At 42.1% G+C, this 20,554-nt stretch overlaps 1 protein-coding gene across 1 annotated transcript in view; it reads left to right on the top strand.

Annotated features, from left to right (window-relative positions):
• Nucleotides 1-5,954: 5,954 nt before the first annotated feature.
• Nucleotides 5,955-20,554, top strand: part of fbn1 (fibrillin 1) — a 48,068-nt gene continuing 33,468 nt past the window's right edge. The window contains exons 1-8 of the mRNA XM_088371184.1: nucleotides 5,955-5,977; nucleotides 8,141-8,256; nucleotides 8,426-8,683; nucleotides 11,401-11,483; nucleotides 12,860-12,958; nucleotides 13,239-13,334; nucleotides 14,161-14,256; nucleotides 19,425-19,622. Of these exons, the coding sequence (XP_088227310.1) occupies nucleotides 8,508-8,683; nucleotides 11,401-11,483; nucleotides 12,860-12,958; nucleotides 13,239-13,334; nucleotides 14,161-14,256; nucleotides 19,425-19,622 (748 nt within the window). The 5' untranslated portion in view covers nucleotides 5,955-5,977; nucleotides 8,141-8,256; nucleotides 8,426-8,507. The remainder of the gene's footprint in view (nucleotides 5,978-8,140; nucleotides 8,257-8,425; nucleotides 8,684-11,400; nucleotides 11,484-12,859; nucleotides 12,959-13,238; nucleotides 13,335-14,160; nucleotides 14,257-19,424; nucleotides 19,623-20,554) is intronic.

Here is a 20,554-nt window from a genome sequence, read left to right as displayed (position 1 = left end):
GATTATAAGACGACCCCCTCCTTTTCAAGACTCAAGTTTGAAAAAATACTTTTTGAACATCAAATTAAATTTTTTTACAGAAAATAAATGCAGTACATCTGAAACAAATGATTATAATAATATATTCGAGAGAATATTAAGTTCAGCATTTGCTTTAAAGTGATCTGACACAATCTAGCGTTGTGAATGGGTAGAATGTCTAGACCCCGAATGTAAGACGACCCCCACTTATTCAGTCTTATTTCAATGCAAAAAACACCGTCTTATATTTGGGCCAATACGGTACTGATAATAAATAGCGCAATAGGCTTTCATTCATCTATGACCCATTAAAAGAACTGAATATTGCTGGTCATGATGGTACTTGGAAAACAAAGTACTTTTTCGGTTTGAGTGTACTCAGTGTTTTAAATCACATGACGCAAGAATACTTACTATGATTGACAATCTCCAGTAAAAACAGCAGTGATGGAATATATTTCCTCTTGTTAATGTCAACAGTAATACACATGTACCCTCACCGCCCTCCAAACCCGAGTTAAATTTATGACACTGTGAGTGTGGGTGTGTTGCGCTCTGATTCCTTTGCAGTACTGACTTGAGGCCTTTACTTTATTTACAAATATCACAAAGCGTTACCAGACTCTACAGTACCTTAATGGAACGATTTGAGTCATAAAAGGACCCAGAGTACAAGAGCATGAAATTGTTCCTTGGCTGAATGTTATCAGAGTCGTACAGAGTTCACATCTCGAAGGAAACGAAACAACAGTGGCAACACTAACTCTCATGGCACAAACCCGCTCAAGTTCCTGCGAGAACAGGAGGAGGAGGAGGAGTCATATGAGACTTTGCAAACACAAAAACAAAGACAGCGTGTTGCGTGCGTGCGTCCGTGTGCGTGCATTTCCGATGTGACAGATATTGTGAAAGAGAAAGGGTCCATACTTTCTGATTGTGAATCATCTAAAAAATCAATCATGCATGTTCTGGTCGTGTTATTCAGCATTGTGTGTCATGTGTGTATAATACTCTGTGCTCCACCCCAGCATGAGAAATATTTTCTGATCAATATAGGGACTGTTGGCTTGGGAATGGGAACGCCCACACACCCACACACCCACCCACCCACACACACACACACACACACACACACGCACACATATGCACACACACATATGCACAGACATATGCACACACACATATGCACAGACATATGCACACACACATACGCACACGCACGTATACACACACACACACTTGCACACACACGTGCACAATGCGCTGGAGTTCTTTCACCTCGTCCAAATCTCCATCTTTCCACTGTCTTTTTTTTTTATCGCTGCACCAATGGAAAATAGGTCGAAGTCATTAGCTTCTGCTTTGTGTGTGCGTGCGTGTGCTTGTGTGTGTGTGCGCGTGTGTGTGCATGCGTGTGTGTGTGTGTGTGTGTGTGTGTGTGTGTGTGTGTGTGTGTGTGTGTGACACGTAATGTATGATGAAGGATAGTAAGGGAGTGGAAAGTTGCAGCACGAGGCAACAGACAGACTCAAGATATCAAAGTTCCAATTCTCTCTTGGCTGCTTCTCTGCCCGAGTTCATTTCTCTTCCACCTTCCAGTGAGTTGTAGTTGGAAAGAGGGACTGTATTACGCCAGCAACCACCAATAAATAGCTTTCGGTGTACCATCTTAATAACCATCATGTACTGGAAATACGGTAGCCTTGGACAAGTGTCTCAAAATGGAGGGAGGAATTTTATTCCTAAAAAGTATTTGCAATATGATTGTACCCCACTGTAGTGTATTATGCAGTTTGAACATCAGCAATGTAACAATATAGGAAATATTAAAAATAATTAAAAAAAAAAGTTTTATGCCAACAGTAAGATTAAATACAAATGTGTCATCTGAAAAGTTCAACACAACTGAACAAAGTACTGAACAAAGTTATACTTTTCCCCAAATTTCTTACTAAATGTTGTTTGGGTTTTTTTTGGTAAATGTTATATACTAGCATTATTTGCTATTTTGGAGCAAATAATGACTTAACTGTCTAAGTCAATTTTAACTTACTATCATTATTATCATTAGAAATGACCAAAATGCTAACACAAATGTTGTGATTGTCTCTGTGTTATCTGGGTCACGGTAAGCCATCAACATTAAATCAAGGCAAAATGGATTTTTTGTTTAAGTTTGACCTCTTTTATGCTTCCAAAACTGTCTTTTGTCAAATGTCAAAGGAAAGCAGGTGTTGCGAATCATACTTGCGCATTTCTTCCTTTTGAATGACGTTAGATGTAAAATATGCTTAAATATGATGGATTTTGCAACGTATACTCTGTACACTTTTGTTTGACACACATTTCTCAGAGACTTTAGTTCAGTGCGCTTGCCAAACCCCCGTTTCCTCTTTTCTGGTGTGACTTTCTCAAACATTTAATGTACAATACATTCATTATCAGTGCCACACAAATAAATCTGACAAATTGACGAATCGTGTGTGGTATATTAGGAGCTCCATGTGTCTATTTCCATGTTTATGGACCTCTACATCTGTGCCTGAGTGTCTCTCACAGATGGTGGCGGCAAACCCCTGACGACAAAACTCGACGGGGAATGTTTTCCATGCCTAAGATGGTCAGATTTGTGTGGGGGGAACTCTGCATAAATCACACGTGGAGGGAAAATGTGGCTGGATGGAAGCCAGATCGACCATCCGCTGGGCCCAACAGGTGACAGACTTTGTGTGCGCTACTTTTGTCTGCATACAGCACACCAAAGACATGAGACGAGCTCGTCATCGCTCAGATCTCCCATCTATTTGTCTATTGAGTATGATGCAGTGCAGTTCTATAACACAAATTATATATAACGACAATAATCGGATGTTCTTAAAATGTCATTACTATCTTGATTATCTGTGTGCATATTGTTGCTTTGGTAGGGAAAAAATGATGACTTACATAAAAATGATGTGGCTCTGTGATGTGAAAACTATCTCACGTGAATTAACTTGTTTATCATCCGTTCCCACCATTACAACAAACAGGAAGTGACTGCTTCTGACCCAAAATAGTGTCATTCATTACACCACTAATCATTTCTTCTCGGACGTTTATGAAGAGATTTAATACATTAGCCAAGGGGTTTATGCATCTATAGGTCATTTTCCCCATAAGGTCAAAATCTGTAGCTTCAGCTGCCTATTGCGTAAATATTTCATTCCTTCCAATATTCCTTTGAGGACCATAAACTAATAGTCTACGGTTCATCATTCCTATGAATATACTCATCGTGGATAACAAAAGTCAAAAATACATATATCTGTACTTTTACTCCATTTTAGAGCACGAGGACCTTTGCCACTGGTCTGAGATGTTCTGATGCAACGCCATCTGTGAGTTTCCCAATCAGGGGTGACGTCAGAGGCAGAGTGTGGCTGAGAAACGCTCGTTAAATGACTGATGACTCACGCTGAGGCTCCTCTCTCTCCCCCTCTCCAAAGAGCATCTTCATCATTAAGGGTATGTCGAAGGTCACTGGTTGTAGTCTCCCATAACTTCTAGGAAGCGGCTTTCCAAGGAACATGCAAAAGAAAAATGTCTGCTTCTATATTTGATTGTGCGCTGTCACATTAAAACTGTGTGTTTGGGTGTGTACGTGAAAGAAATGGTATAACTAACCGCAGATGAAACTCAGCCCAAACACGATGATGGCTGCTGCAGATCGTTTTCTTCAAACATTGCACATGAATATTGGCAAAAGTTGTGCTGCACAAGACAAAAGGAAATGAACCGCGGCGGCCCGAGCCAAAGACAACACGCAGTGTGAGAAAGTCTCGCTAGGTTACAGCCCACAGCCCAGTGAGAGACTATCTCCATCTCAGCTATTAAGATCAGCCTTGGGAAATAAGAACCACACAGGCGAGAGCGGAGATTAATCCGAGAATGACTGCAAAGCGCATGCAAAGTTTTCTTGATGAAGGTGGATGTTTGGAATGTGTTGGCTTATTACACTCAAACGGTTCAGCGGGGACCTGGCGCGAGGAGACCTTCAGTTTTAGCACTCAAATAAAAGTATTCAGCAAAGCTCTGCGACATTCTTGCGAAATCGGAATTCTAAGATCAGCCATTTTAGGGAGGGAAAAAAAAAACAACAACCTAAAATGACACCCACGCTTAAGCTACTAAACAGGAGTGAGAAAACAAGGGAGTGGGGGTGGAAGAATGACGATGGGGTGGGGGGGAGCTGCTTTCTTCCTGGAGATGTCGCCTCCTCTGCACTGAGGAAGCACAGAGGCCACGTCTGGCCTGCTTGGCGTCTTATTTGCTTCTACGCAAGCACATCTCGTGGATGAGGACCATGACTCATCAGCACAACAATGTGCTTAATGAGCGCGAGTCGGCGTAAACCTGTCGACACGTTGAAAAGATGGATGCACGTTAAGTTCCATGAGGCACATCTGCCTCATCGCATATTGTTTAGCCATCAAAAAAATCCAATCATTTGAGTTTTATTGCTGCTCTCTATTAGCACAGACTTTAAAGTCAGCATTAATTTAGTGTTGTATCTCTGCCCCTCCCTGAAAGCTAAACTTACAAACGATGGTTATGCATTCGTCCAAGGATGATCCCCATTACTTATTTTCAGTGCATGATTCCTAAAATTCCAACACTGGTGATTTGTTTTCCCTCCGGCTGTTTCAAATGTGAGAAACACAATCATATCATATTTGATCGCAACTGCAATTGATCATGAAAAATCCATTTTAACATGCTCAAATGATGATACTACTGTAAGCCAATATCTGTCAAATCAAGCTGTAATTTATAACGTTGAAGTGGGATCGTACTATAATTGTCTTGGTTCCAGTGGATAGATGTGGATCTGGATGAAACGTTTTACATGGTAAAAAAATTTGAATGGCTTTTTGGCAAATCCAAAGAACAGAATGTGTAGTGGATTAGGAACATTCTGTGAAATATTTTAAATCAAAAACAAGGTGAGGCATCTGAATACCTCCAAATGTTTGACTTGACCTGACCACCTGCTAATCCTTCCATACTTTTCATTTTCAAAGCACGTTGACAGTCAATTTTGACACAAGCATCCTCACAATTATTGTCCGTATCAAGTTGTGAACAACAGATCTTTTCATGTCCGACATGAATAAATGGCTTAATCCTTTGTCAAAGATTCAGAGAAAACATTACAGGAGACTGGTTTTTGCAGGTGCACTTACACCGGTGCCAAGACACCCTCTGACCTCTCTGTATGACTTCTATTTCTTAGGTGTAGTATGCACTGTATGATAATTTGTTTTCTTTCATGGTTTTAGGACACCCCATGACCCTTCAAAGTCCAACAGGTGCATGATACTGTGTGAAATGTGGTGACAAAACAGACACATGAAGACTGTTCACACTGTCCTATAGATGACTTGGACTTTATAAAGTGAACGAATGACATTTAGAATATATTCATTGCTGTCAAAATAAGTAAAATTTGACTCGAACAGTATGTAAGGGTCACCTGACCCGCACTGGACTTACTCATACAGATAACATCTAAGGAAGGCCGTTGAGATTTATGAACGGACAGAGCTGCCCCTCCATATTTTGTGGGAGTGGTCTCGGGGTATTTTTGGGAGGACGTGTGTCTGGGAGTTGCAGGTGTTCAAACATACTGTAAATGAAGTAAATATCAGAAATCTTTGAGACATTGATGCGAAAAAGCTGGTAGTTATTTTGCTATCAGAAGCCGCCTGAACTGACAGCTGGCCACGTTGAGGCAAACAAAAACTCTTGGCACTAGAGGCGTGATGGAGAGGCCTTGCAGAGGGCAGGACTTTCCAGAGTGAGGGAAAGAAAGTAGTGCAGTATTGTTGAGGCTAGGCTTGACAGGGCGGGACGACAACCAAATGGAGGTGCGACGGAAGCGGCCTTTCGTTTGAGTGTCTGAGAAGAAGAGCAGGTGAGCGGCTTTAAGAAACCTGAGGTGTCTTTTTTTTTTTTTCGCGCCTACTAGTATTTTCTCAACTATGATTATTAGTATTAGTGGTAGAGAAGATACTGTAACAGCAAATGGCCTTGTTTTTCACTCCACATGGGCATTTATGTCTAATACAGCGTAAGGATTTCGGCTTTTGAAAGTTCTAATTAAAAACAACAGCTCAGCAAACAGGAAGAGAGGAGTGTATTCTGCAGTGGTAGGTGGTCTATAATTAAAGTGGTTGCTTTGCCACCATTTTTTGTTTTTCATGTAAAACCGCCACACACCACGAAATGTTCGACCACTTCGTTGGTGATCCTCATAACTTATCTCCATCGAACCCAGCTCTCATAGTCATTGAAGAAGTGCACGAGGCGGGGTAGTTATGTAGGTGCAGAAACTAACATTTGAGCAAAAAGAGGAAACGTGGCCAGGAGGGGAAGGAGTGTGTGAGCAGGTCTCACTCACTTTTAGAATGACAGAACACTCAAGCACACCCAGGCGGGCTCTTTATTTGCTGGGTGGGGCGGCAGACATGAAGCCGTGTGTGTGAAAACTATCACTTGCCTGGACCAAATTCCTCAAAACATACTGTACGCACACAGTAAATATGAACAGCATATAATTCAATACTGTGAATGGCACGACTATACTCACTTTTACTATGGACGACTTCTTGTGCCTCAGAAAACTCTAGGTAAAGATATAAGACAGATATTAGAACACAAATGGTGACTCAACACATGAAGACAGACGATATAAAATTACTCATAGGGATATCTTATATATCCTCTGCGAAGAACCAATAATATACAGTCAAACCTCGGTTTTCGAACGTCCCGGTTCTCGAACAAATCGGAATTTGAACAAAAAATTCGAGATTTTTTTGCTTCGGTTGTAGAACAAATTTCGGAGGTCGAACCTCGCGAGATGAGCCGAGAGGACCCGAGAAAACCCGACCGCGCGGCCCGGATGCCGACTGACTCCGTTGTTATTGTATTTTCGTTACTTTGAGGATTGTATTAGCCCCTAATCATGCCTCCAAAGAAAGCAAGCGGGAGCAGTAAAGCCATCCTAAAACACAAAGACGCTCTTAAAGCAATGCGACAGTGAGCGCCCGGCGCGCTGCGGTTGCAAGATCGGACCAAATTAAGATCGCTGCGCACTGAGGTCCACTTACATTTTGGAAAGTACATCAGGACTTTTAAAATATTTTCTAAATTTCAGCGACGGCTCTGTCACAATAATGCGACCAGCGCTGTGCAGTTGCGCGGTCGGCGGCGCGCTACGGTTGCGCGTTCGGCGGTGCGCTGCAGTTGCGCGATCGGACAAAATTAAGCTCCCTGCGCACTGAGGTCCACTTAAATTTTGAAAAGTACATCAGGACTTTAAAAATATTTTCTAAATTTCAGCGACAGCTCTCTCATCATAATGCGACCAGCGCGGTGCAGTTGCGCTGTCGGCGGCGCGCTACGATTGCGCGTTCGGCGGTGCGCTGCAGTTGCGCGATCGGACAAAAATGTGCAAATGAAAAAATGCTTAAAAAAGGCGGGTTTTTTTTAGTCTTGGAACGTATTAAATTTTTTTCCCCATTATTTGTAATGGGAAAAATTGATTGGGAATTCGAGCGTTTCACTTCTCGAACCGCCTTCGAGAATTGTGGTCGAAAACCGAGGTTTGACTGTATTTTAGTCTGTTCTTAGTTTTTAAATCTAAGTAAAGGAGCCGAATCACCTCTACGTTTGTCTTTTGCCAGTCTGCTTTTTTAACTTTCTGTACTTCTCATAAATTTACAGTGCAAGTACTTTTAGTCGTTCCATTGACCATTGTAAAAGTCCAAAGTAAACATGCAGAGCAATATGTGCGTTTTTGGCACTGGCGTTTTAACTCTCGCGAGAGCTGAATTCGGATGGGTGTGGGTGGGGTGGTATGACTCGGGAACTTTTTGGGGGGGGGGGGGCTGAGGGGTTGAGCAAGGCAAGGGATGAGGAAAGAGCCGAGTAAGGGAGAAAGCCTCAGTGACTTTTCAGCCCTCTTCTCCTCCTGTGGAATGCATCAGCTCCTCTGAATGATCTCTCGTGGATCTACACGCAGCTGGATGCGCACGGACCCATTCTGCGCGTGACCGTGCGCATCTATTCACAGGCGTCCTTCGGAAGCTTGCACTCACCTCTCTAAACTTTTATCATCATCATACCTGCGCGGAAGCCAGAAGAACTCCTCTGGTGGGTGTGAGGAGAATCTCCTCCCTGGGAGTCAAGGTAATGATTTATTATTTATTTTACACTGCGTGTTATTGCGACTTTAACCAACTTCTAAATAGGACTAATCACGACGCACCAGATGTTTTACTGAGTGCCAAGGAGTTGTTTTGCCCTTAAACGATCTTGTGCCTCTCCCCCCCTCTCTGCTCTCTTATTGTTTTTGCAGCTTTGACTCCAAACTGCACACAAGTTCCACAGTTAGAGGGCTGGACATCTAGTTAAGGGCACTGCACACTTGAGGAGTGGATATGCAGGACAGTAAGAGCGGAGGAGGAAGGCTCCTGCAGCTGGTTCTGGTGACCCAGCTGTCCCTCTGCGTCCTGCTCGGAGACGCCGCAGAGGTTCTGGACACCGGCGAGGTCAGAACCACCGACTCCAGAAACAGCAGAGCCAAAAGGAGGGGAGGGACGGACGTGCTCAGAGGGTAATGTGACTATGATAATCCCTCAACCATTAGACCCATATGAGCAGCCTTGATTTTATTTCCATCTTTTTCTCTTCATTCTCTGGTGACTCATGCTTTCTTCTTTTCAATGAGCATCTCTCACTATTGCGTTCACATGCAGGTGTCTCATGTAGTATATAGTGAACCCCTGCATATTCACAGTTTAGCACTTACTTACACACCTGTCTACCTATTTGCTGAAAAACTCACTTTTTTTGTTAAATAAAAATGCCTTGGTGGATAGTGGAGTTGCCAAAACTTGTGTAAAACTGTTATTAAACAAACTATGACTCAAGTAAAACATAGTCATCCAACTTGAATATCTACAGTAATTATTTATTTTTAACCAGAGAATGGAGTTCAAATAGACAAAATTCTAAAATGAGACTGTGCAACTTCAAATGTCCAACACTTAACACATCAAATATTCCACAATTACTCGTGGAATTTCGCTTTTCAGGCTGTAACAGAGGAACACACGTACGTCCTTTATGAGCCCTGAAGGTCGGGCAATATATGTGCATGTTTTAATAATAACAACAATGCAAGACTGCCTGAGATGAGTAAGATTGTCCATGATGGGGAAGTTTGGAGCAAAGCTTCGCAATTAAATACTGGCATGGAGATCACATTCCTGCTGCCTGCAATAATAAATTACATCCAAACAAAGGAGGCCATTGGTCGTGTGTGGCTGTGGCAGAGAGAAAGAGAGACAGAGAAAGAGAGAGAGAGAGTGAGAGAGACAGACAGAGGAACAACCTAATCCTTTTTCTGGCCTTAAAAAATGTGGATAAATCACATCTGCAGCTGTACACAGTTCTCTGCTGGAGTGTAAGTGTGGGTTTGCATGTGCATTTGTGAGAGGATAAAAGCACGCAAGGCAGAAGAAAAAAGCCCCCCCAAAAAAGGCCATCTGTGCGCAGCGATGACAGCAAACAGCTGATGAAGGTCACACAGTAGACATTTTTTTTTGACACACTTTAAGTTCATTTATGTGAACATCTGCGTTCTAGAAGACTGCGTGCTGTGTCACGCTGACTTACCACCAGAAGAATGTTTCTGACATCCTCGTGATTACCTCATGGATCTGGTTGGAGTTACATCCAATGACCCCGCAGGTCAGCGCGGATTGAAGTCTGACATATGTAAGCCTCGGGCACACCTGTAGGGGGCAGGGTGGCTCATGTATTGACATCAACAGGAAAAAAAAATTCAAAGGTGCTTCAGGATTTTGCTTTTCTTACCTCATGCAGTATAGGTATGTTCTCAATGATATAACAGCATGCAACTGTGACATGTTCACCATGTGGAGCAGTTCACTATGAGTATTTAGCTAATAAAAAAAAAACTAAATAATCAATAAATTACGTTATAGTACTCACCTGATGTACCGAAAACTAATCCGATTGGCCAAAGAAACAGTCCCATTGCTAAAAATATTACTTTGTTATTGTAAATTCCAAAACGTAGTAATCAAATTAAATAGAATAAGATATTATCATGAACTAATTAAATTAATTATATGGTGAATCATGATTTTTGCTGCAATTCAATTCACTATGCCGCTCCTTCTGGTGTGCCCGCCTTGACCACCCATAGGCAATATAATGTTACAACTATTTGTCAGCGAGAAATGTTTCTCTGTAAGATATTATAATATTAGTTCATTTTATTCATAGTGGATAAAGAATATATGTCTGTAACTATTGCTATACCATCTGTCTATGTGTTGCTCCACCATTTGTATTCAAATACCTATTGTTTAAAAGGTTCTGAAAACACGATTATTGATGCTAGTCATTAGCATGTCAGTGCCATTTCCCATTTATGTCGCATTTATGCAGATGGGGCCACTCTTAGGCAACATTGATTTAGATATACATGCAATGCTCTTTGGTTTATGTTTAGTTTCATCGTAAACTTCAAGTGGGACGGCTTGAAGCCGCTGTTTTGAAGAATTTATCACGATTTGCCAAATGACTGCTGATTGTGAAGTGAATTAAAGTCAGTTTACTGCTATTATACAGTGCTCACGTCTCAAATTTGCGCTCACAGGATAAAATTTGGTTGAATTGCTGACTCCATCCATCAATCCATTTTCTGAACCGCCTATTCTCTCGAGGGTCGCGGTCGTGCTGGAGCCTATCCCAGCAGTGACTCATATCTCGAAAACTTGTATCATAAGATTCTTCTGTACTTTAAATTACATTAGCCAGAAGGCCCTAGGCAGATTAGATTAACAATACTGAAATCTGATTAGGGAAAAACAAAAATAGATGCAACATTCTTATGGACATAAAAGCAGTGCGGCCAAGAGAATGAGAAATTAGTATAATTTGACAGACCAAATATAAGAATTTAGGTTGTTGGCCTGCACTTCTAAGATGGGGTTTTGATATTTTGGCTACCTAATCAAACTAAATAAGAGGAGCAAAATTAGAATCAGCTGTGGGTGTGATACAGTGCAAATTGCAACCACGATCGAAAAATGTATTTTAAGTTAATACAGCTCTGATAGCGTCAATCAAACCTCAGCCATTCGTGTTGACTCATTGGGTTGTGCACATATACTGTACATAGGTATACATTAGGGTTCCCTTCCCTGTTTGACAATGGATTTCAATTTGTGTTGTGCCCATTCATCCTGATACCTGAATTGTTCTATACAATGTACGTGTTATATTTTTTCTCTACAGACCCAATGTGTGTGGTTCAAGGAACAATGTTTATTGCTGCCCAGGATGGAAGACTCTGATTGGGGGGAACCAGTGCATTGTCCGTGAGTACCATTTAAAACAAACATTTACAGGCCACAATTTTTGACCCAAGAAGTTTAATATTGGTAAACGAAAGCATTCAAAGGACAGTCATGTCTTTATTTGTGAATCCTGTTTTTGACAGCTGAGCCTTCAGTGGGATTTACCCAATTTAATCTAATCTAATACCGCCACAATTACGCCGTACTTGTGAAAAACCATCACTATCGTTTAAAACGCAATATGTGTCACGCTCTTCAAATAGAGCAACTCAGAATCAGTTATATATAATGGTGTCAAAAACAACTATTTTTTTCCATAAAATACCACAGATGCTGATTATTAAATGTATTCATATGAGCAAGTGGCTTGTCGAACTTGGCGTTTCACTCCGACCCACCAATCGGATGACTAAAAAATGCTAACTATTCACATACATGGTTACTGGAATCCGTGTAGCCAAGTGAAATATTATAAAATGAAGGCAAAAAATACTTGGTGATAATTTACTCACTGTTTATGGCACAGCTATTAAAATTTCGCTTGTGAATGTAGGTGAGTACATCTGATAATGTTTAGGCCACCAGAGAAGGCCTCGCTGCCCCTGAGGGCTCGACGTTGCACAAATTAGCAAAAAAGGAAATGTTGTCCTACAATTCCAACTCCCCACTTATTTGCTTATTTAATTGGAGTGACATTGCAGTAGAGAGTGGATAATGATGTTTATAAAGGAGAGTCAAATCCTCTTAATAGAGTGCGAGCAGACAACGTGACCTCAAGCAAGTGGAAATTTTTAATTCTGCTTCATTTACACCGGCATTCTTTTGGCAGTTTCTTTTAATAGTTTCTGTTCTCGTCCTCTCCCCCTCTCTCAGTAGACAGGAAGGTCTGAGAGGCCGCAGTCTCATACGAGTGCAGTCTGGCGGGGCGGCCGGCTGCCAGGATGCCTGTCACGGCTCTAATGACATTGTTTAGCAGTGGGGTTCGGGGAGTAGGGGTCAGTGGCTGGACTCTACCTGACCAGAGCTGAGGCCATGCAGCAAAGCCACCAACAGGCTGTGGAAAAAAAGCTGGGGAGCGAAAAAAAAGTAGCCAGCGGCAACTAAAAACACTTCCCGAGTGCACTTTTATGGCAAGTCAGAAAAGAGAATGGCTCAGCTAGGAACATGTGGCGCCAGCTATAACATGACCATGATTAGGGTTAAGAAAGATCGGGCCCCATTTGTATTGGAGTCGCTTTGAGATTTTGAGGGTTGATGAGGTTGAGATCATAGCTACACCCTCTGCGAGTGAAACGTAAAACCTTCAGCAGATGCATCAATTACGTTCTCTCGCACGCACATTGAAGACTTCCTGAAATGAAACATGTATGTATGTATGTACGTTGCGCTTTTTGCAGCCATATGTCGCAGCAGCTGCGGAGATGGGTTCTGCTCCAGACCAAACATGTGCACCTGCCCCACCGGCCAAGTCGCCACGTCCTGTGGATCCAAATCAGGTGGGGCGACAGCACATCTCTTATCTTGCCACAGTGAATGGAATCTAATTGCTCGTTTTGCAGCGAAACTAAACACAATATAGAGAGATGCTGGCAGTGCATTTGATTTTTTTTAATGGTTTTCCAAATAGGAGGCAAAGCTATTTATTTGCCACTCCCAGTTGATTGTTGATTGAATGTTGAATGATCACCTGACCAATCCCTCACATGGATAGATTGATACACAGATCATTTGAAATTTGATTGCAAGTCAATTATAAGTGTGTTGTTCTACCCGCAGTTCAGCACTGTAACATCCGATGCATGAACGGGGGGACTTGTGCTGAGGACAACTGCATCTGTCAGAAAGGCTATGTGGGAAACCATTGTGGTCAACGTAAGTATCGCTGCTTATATTGCCTGATTGATCTTTTTGACAGAATCTGGTAAAAACTAGCAACACTTTACAGGATGTACTGTAAGCTGAATATAATGTTGCCTTCCAGCAAACAGCAACTGGCTTTGCTCCAAATTGTGTTCTGTTTTTGGATACAATTCTAAGACAAACGCCCTTCACCTTCCTGAACATTAGGGACAGCTGTATAAGTAACTCCATTTGTACAAAAATATTCTGTTTTACCTCAGTTCCGATTGACCCTCAGAAAGGTATTTAGGATACAATCCAATTATTCACAATTATATTGTTATTGTAACCTTATTTTAACCCACTAGGAGGGATTATATTTTATATTTTATTGTTGCTCCTTTGCCTCTATAAACACACAATTGTATTTGGAAGACATTAACTTTTCTATGTGTTTATATAACAACACCCGAGTTTGCTACATGGGCCAAAAATACTAAATTCTTCTTCGGTTTTGATGGCATTTTCCTGATGTAGTACTAAAGTGTTGAGGTGTTGATGAAACGAGTGGGATATGTACCTACATGACGTAGTATGACCTTCTCTAAACTTTTTCGTGCACATGACCAACTATTTAGTGCGTAAGTAAGTACTTTTTGCACAACTTGCTGTTCGCAAACAAGGAGCTAAATGGCAAAACAGGTGTTTGAACCATGAATGGACTAGCGAATACATTAACTGATTCAATTAGAATTTGACATCGTCAGACCAAGGTGACACCTTGAAATGAATTTTGAATTTAAAAAAATTTAGATCATGTTATGTCAACCAAATTTAACCCTTGTTTCTTTTTGTCCAGCGGTATGTGAAAATGGCTGCCTTAATGGAGGAAGATGTGTGGCTCCCAATAGATGTGTGTGTACCTACGGCTTCACCGGTGCACAGTGCGAGAAAGGTAATGAAAACTTCTCATCTTGCCTTCAGAGCGTAAGTGAGAACTGGGTGATGAATGTTTTTTCTGTAACTGAATCCACCTTTTGGAATTTGTGCCACCGTATGAGGTTTGTTGTGCAACCAAAATGTTGACATGTTGTGCCCAGCGGTGAGCATCAATTTCCACATCTGCTCTGCAATGAAGCTCTGGGGAATGTAACATCTTTGCTTTTCGCTTTGTTAGCCCAAATCTTCCCAACCTCCTGTGGTTGTGAATGCTCCAAAATACACACGCCTGTGCAACGTCTTAAAGTCAAACGTGTGAGAGCTGACATGCTCGAGGTCTGCTGCAGTGATGACCAGTAGAGGTCAAAGTCTTGACCTCGTAAAGCTAATATTTGGATTGTCAGCAGAGCTCCTAATTAGTATTGTCCCTTTTAACGAGTCCAGACTTAAGGGGCCTCTCAGAGGCGTCTGGTGGACGATTTGTCCTGGTTTACTTCAGTGTTTTCTTCAACCCTGAAACTATTAAGACGCTATCTGCTAGCCGGATGAGTTAGCGACTGGCCTTATCTGCTCAAACACACTTTGACACACTGGAGTGTGCTTTCTGTTCCTTTCCTGTGTGGAAGCTTGGTGATTTAGGACAATGCTATTTTCAAATGGCGAGTTTTATAGTGACACGCACATTTTTTATTGTGCAATTATCTGGCAAGTACATCACAGGTCAAATGACAAGGACAGTATTTTTAGAACATCCGACCAAATGTTAAGTAATGTACTGTATAAACATTTTATATAACGTGACTCTTCATGCAGCATCCAAACAGGGCTGTGCAGAGACCTTTTTCATTTTTCCCTCAGTTTTGTGACAATAACAATGTGACGTACCCATACTTATGTTTCCATTGAGTTCATGTTTTATTTTGTCTTCACCCAGACAAAAACAGGCCTATGGATGTGTTTGTGTTTCGGCTGCATTTAAGTCACTTTCACAGGCATTTCCTTGACGACCGAATGAACGAAGTTCATGTGTACAGTCAACCTTGAACACACTTAGCTTCACACAATTTGAATGTTTGAAATGGAGCTGTGTCCCATTTCAACTAGATCTTATCCTATTCGTCAGCGCACAACCACACACACACAAACGTTTGTCTTCCAACGTGAACATATCGGTTGTCTGCAGACCAGCTGGCCACAGCAAGAAACATGCACGACTTAGTCGCCCAAAAATGCAGACTGGTTCGTCAATATTTTCTTTGTTGCTCCTAAATGTGATTTAGGCTGGAATGTGGTATTGGCCACAGCTGTCCATAAGGCTGATGATCGAATCCACTCATTTGATGAAATCAAGCATTTCTAAGCAATTGCGTTAACTTGGGTTGCTGGTGACAGTTTGAATCTAAATGAGGCAGCACACAAAGTACATCAATGGATTGCTTCTGTCTGCTCCAGTCCAATGCAAACCTCAGTGGTAAGATAACCCCGAGTTTTGTGTGTTTTGTTGAAACTAGCTGATGGGCCGGATTTAAGACCTCATTTGGCGAAGACTCAGACATCGGCCAGCCACAGTATTGGGTACCACTACTGCAATTCTGTCTTTACAAATACCTATCGTTCTGAGAGCTGTATGTGATAGTATGCAAAAGTAATACAGATCTAGGCTCTAAGATTACATAGTGGAAGAAAACAAAATCTTTCGAATCCACCTGCTTCATGATGTCATCATAAAAGAGCAGCAGAGGATTCCAGTGGGAATATAGTTTTGAACTCCATGCCCAAAGGTTTGGGGCATTGCTGGAAAATGCTGCAAAATAATGGTGCGCCCCTCTCATTAATTTGTGAAGGCCTATGTTATAAACCAATCAGCATTTGGTGCTTGAACTGTTTCCATCTGTACTGCCTGACGTACCGGGTTCAGGCACTCCTTTTAGGGGCACTCTGAATAACTGAACATATTTCCGAATGCAACCACAATCAAGAAACAGGATTTTGGGTGCATGTCTGAGCTCTATTGTTCTTGGTTCTCGGATTTTGTTAGCTAACTTTCCCCCCCAAAAATATGACTTATAATTGGGACCAACATACGTATAATACATGGTTTTTTGTCATCTTCTCTATGATGCATTTTTGACGGTTGCGATTTATACTCTGGAGAAATTGATAATCCGAAAAATTGGGTATAAACATATTTACAAAAATGTGAGAGATGTACTCACTTTTACGAGGTTATTTAAGTGACATGACCAAATTTCTAGGAACAGCTCTAAGTACGTAGTCATTGACATTGACAAACAGTGGCTACAGAATAGTTGTTCAAATGCAATTGTGCGATTTGGAATGAATCCAAGGAAATGTTTGGACCCACTTCCTGCCTGGCAAGGTTGTTGTTGTGCATACAGCACACATGACCTTGGGGAGGTAGATACTGTATTTCTATTGTGTTCACAATATCCCGACTTGTACGGACATTAAATGACTGGCCTTGAGTTTGAAATCAACTCTCTGCTTCAACATGTACATGTTTACCAAAACAGTTATTAGAGTGTGTGAACAATTTTCCAAATAGTTTGGGGATGGTTTTCTGAAAGTAGAGCAGTGAAACAAAGAGAGCAACATTCTTGTGAGTTTTGGTCTGTTTTGAGATCATCGTTGGCTAGACGAGAGATGAGCGGGCCGGGATTCTGACGACTCAGTGTGTGTGTGTTTGTGTGTGCGTGCGTGCGTGTGTGCGCGTGTGCGCATGTGCATGGACACGTGCAAGCACTCCCAGCTGAACAGGCCATGGGTGGATCCCCTACCCCAGCTGCACACACTTCATGGAGAGAGGGGACAGATGAAATGACACCACCACGTTCAGCCTCTCCCTGTTTATCTAAAGTCAAAACTTACATTTTACTTTAATTCCAAACTACACACGCTTTACTGCCCCAGTAACATCTGTAAAAAGCAAATGCAGCCTCTTCCAAGTGGAGTTGTTGAAGGCTTAGATGGCGGCATTTTTAGGGGTACGTAAATCCCAGTTCATGACCGAGCCGTTCTTTTCTCACTTGGGTGAGTTGTCGAATTCCTGTACAGTAAATATAGATTTTTGCTATGTTTCACGTCACCCGTCAGTTTGAAAACTTTGCTTCTGTGTCAGGCTGTGATGACTTTACGGTCAAGTGACTGCCTGGCTCCATTTGATTGGTGAAACTGAATCTTGTGACACCTTTCCTTTACAAAACATACGTAAACTGTGTACAATAATAAACACTTGTAGATACAATACAGCTCAGTGGCCTAGTGGTAGAGTGTCCGCCCTGAGACTGGAAGGTTGTGGGTTCAAACCCTGGCCGGGTCATACCAAAGACTATAAAAATGGGACCCATTGCCTCCCTGCTTGGCACTCAGCATTAAGGGTTGGAATTGGGGGGTTAGATCACCAAATGATTCCCGGGCGCGGCACCGCTGCTGCCCACTGCTCCCTTCGGGGATGGGTTAAATGCAGAGACAAATTTCACCGCACCCAGTTGTGTGTGTGACAATCATTGGGACTTCAACAATAGTATAAAAGTGGAAAAAAGTTTGAGAAAACTCAAAATTTCTAAGCAACAAATCAATACAAAAGTGTTGAGTTAGGCAAATCAACTAAATATTAAGTAATAAGTATTAATGTCATGGAAATTTTCCCATATTTCACAACCAAGAAATAAGAGTGGACTGAACTGTTGTCCCTTGTATTGTCCTAAAATTAATCCCAAAAGTTACTCTTAGAAAATGTAAAACCTCTCATTTCCGCACTGGTAACTTTAATTCTGTCATCATTGTTGTTTTTCATCATTTACAAGTCGACAATTAATACTTGTATCAGTATACTGTATTTAGTTTCCTCTTGTGTTTGGGCGGAGGTCGTAGTTAAACAATGGCAAACATACGTCTGCGATGTAGACTGAGCGTGAGGGTGGGAGGAAGAGGGTGGGGAGAAGGAGAGATGACCCAGTTCTGGTTCACACAGTGTTGCCGCCAGAGGCAGAGACACCATGGAGGCTGCGCTGCACGTGACGGGCCTGGGCTGGGCCCTGGTCCACACAAGGAACGCACAATGTCCCGTTTGTTTCAAACAACTGCGCTGTTGGAACTTGTCTCAGTCTTTTCTCCTGCTGTTTGTTGTCTGCTGTAAAATGTGGAAATGATTTTTGTCGATCATTGACTGTATAGAGGTACAAGTTCCACACCCCCTTTGTAGCCGACACTTTATTTCTTGCTGACATCTACCAACCTGAATAAGATTTGTTGATACTCTTCGATCCAAAGGGGGGTTGAGAGCAAATAACTGCTGTTTGGGGGAAAGGTGATGTGTGGGGATAAATGAATGCACACTTTGGGATTAAGGGAATGATCTTTTTTAGCTTTATTTCTAGTGGGGTGGAAATCCCCGCCTGGGCTCCATTAACATGTTTGCAGTTGATATGCAGCCTTTGAGATTCACTCTTCCCTAGACCTGCTATTGCTAAGTTTTTGAAATAATTTTTTTCAACCTTAAGCAGAAATAATATGATTTGTCTTGATATTGCAATATTTTTGGATTTGAGTCTTATGTATGAGGGCTCAGGTAGCAATGGTCACGACTCACTTGTTTTTGGGGTTTAGCCATGAGACATTCACAAGCTGAGTAAGCACTGTGAGTAAGCAAGTGCTTAACAATGGCTGGGTTTTCAGCTGAACTCATATTCTGCAAACACAATATTATCCACAATACCAACGAGTGGTATTACATAGAACATATAAATGCAAAAAAAATCTTTTGACTTGACTCCCACTTTAATGGTATTGTTTCAGAACTGGTGTCGAGGTACTTTATCCAGGTCGAGTATCAAAGTCAAAATGTTGGTATTGTGACTAGACTAATGGAAATTTACCAGAATTTTTTCCCCGTCTTTGCAAAACTAGGGCAGAAGCAGACCAAGGAGTGGTGAAAGGAATTCATTTATATTACATTAGTGTCTGTTTGCATTGCATGCAGTGTGGCAGTGACCTGTCAGATGGTGCTCCAATGGAAAAAAGTTGTCGTACATTGCAGCTGATGTCCACTTTGGAATGGTCATCACTGCCACCTTCAGTCGTGGCAAACATTCCAGCTGTAAAATTGTGTTTTCCATCATAGTACACAATTTGCACTGACTGATGTTTTGCCTTCCTCCGCAGACTATCGGACCGGTCCATGCTTCGCCTCAGTGAACAAACAGATGTGTCAAGGCCAGCTTAGCGGTATTGTGTGCACAAAGACTCTGTGCTGTGCCACAGTGGGACGGGCATGGGGTCACCCGTGTGAAATGTGCCCGGCCCAGCCTCACCCATGCCGGAGAGGCTTCATACCAAACCACCGCACAGGAGCATGCCAAGGTAAAGTCTGCACCTAAATCTCTCTTTCTGTGTTGGTGCTTTCTTTCGACTTTGGAAGAAAAGTATAGCTTGGTTCTTCTCTGACGCTTGTACCGCATCTTATTACCCTTCTCGTCTGCCTTCACCCTTTCCTTCTGTCACCCCTCATCTGTACCCACCACCCCCTCTCCAAGAGGATTAGTTCTAATTGGGTTAAATTGGGGTGGGTGGCAATGCCTCCCACATGTGTATGGAATGCCCACAACCCCCCACTGCGCCAAGACTGTCAGAGTCAGTAACACGGGTCAGTGGCGGTGCCATGTGGGAGGGCTCATTTTTGGAAAGGCGTCCGTCAGCCAGGCTGCCTTCTCCAGACCCAACAACATCGCAGCCTCCACAGGAGATGGGCGCCTGAGCCAGGGCCCAAGGCAACTTGTAGTACGCTCGGGCGGCATTTTGTTTTTAAGAAAGTCGAAACTGTATGGTTTTACTGTGATTCAAGAAATTCCATTTTATTGTATCACTGTACTTTTTCAGTCTAATGAGATCCAACATAAGAGCTGTATCACATTGTTCTATTGGGAATATTTTGTTGTTATTTTCAGTGGTGGTTTGTTGCTTTCAACATTGCTTCCACGAAAGTTTATGGATAACAAATATACCTCCTTTCGTTAATCAGGAGTAACCTACGCTAAGGGTGGGTTAAAGGTGGTATCGAGGCACCGGTCCTAAGCATTTTAAGTGAAAACCTTTCCCTTAAGTACTTCTGTGTCATCTCACAAGGAACAGAAAGGAAGTTCCTGAGCAAAAAAAAAAAACCCAAAAAACCCCCGATCCAGACGCCCAGTGTCTCTTTGTCTTCCATTTCCTTAACCGACTTGGCTTCAGTGTGTGTTCTCCCAGTGGGAAATGCGCTTCTCTTCTTCGTTTCCTTTGTCACGCTGAAGAGTCTG

Source organism: Syngnathus floridae, chromosome 3 (genome assembly GCF_059516105.1).
Source record: "Syngnathus floridae isolate MCC-2025c chromosome 3, RoL_Sflo_1.0, whole genome shotgun sequence".
Taxonomy (NCBI): Eukaryota; Metazoa; Chordata; class Actinopteri; order Syngnathiformes; family Syngnathidae; genus Syngnathus; species Syngnathus floridae.
The sequence above is the reverse complement of the archived record's forward strand: the minus strand, read 5'-3'. Positions and strand labels throughout refer to the sequence as shown.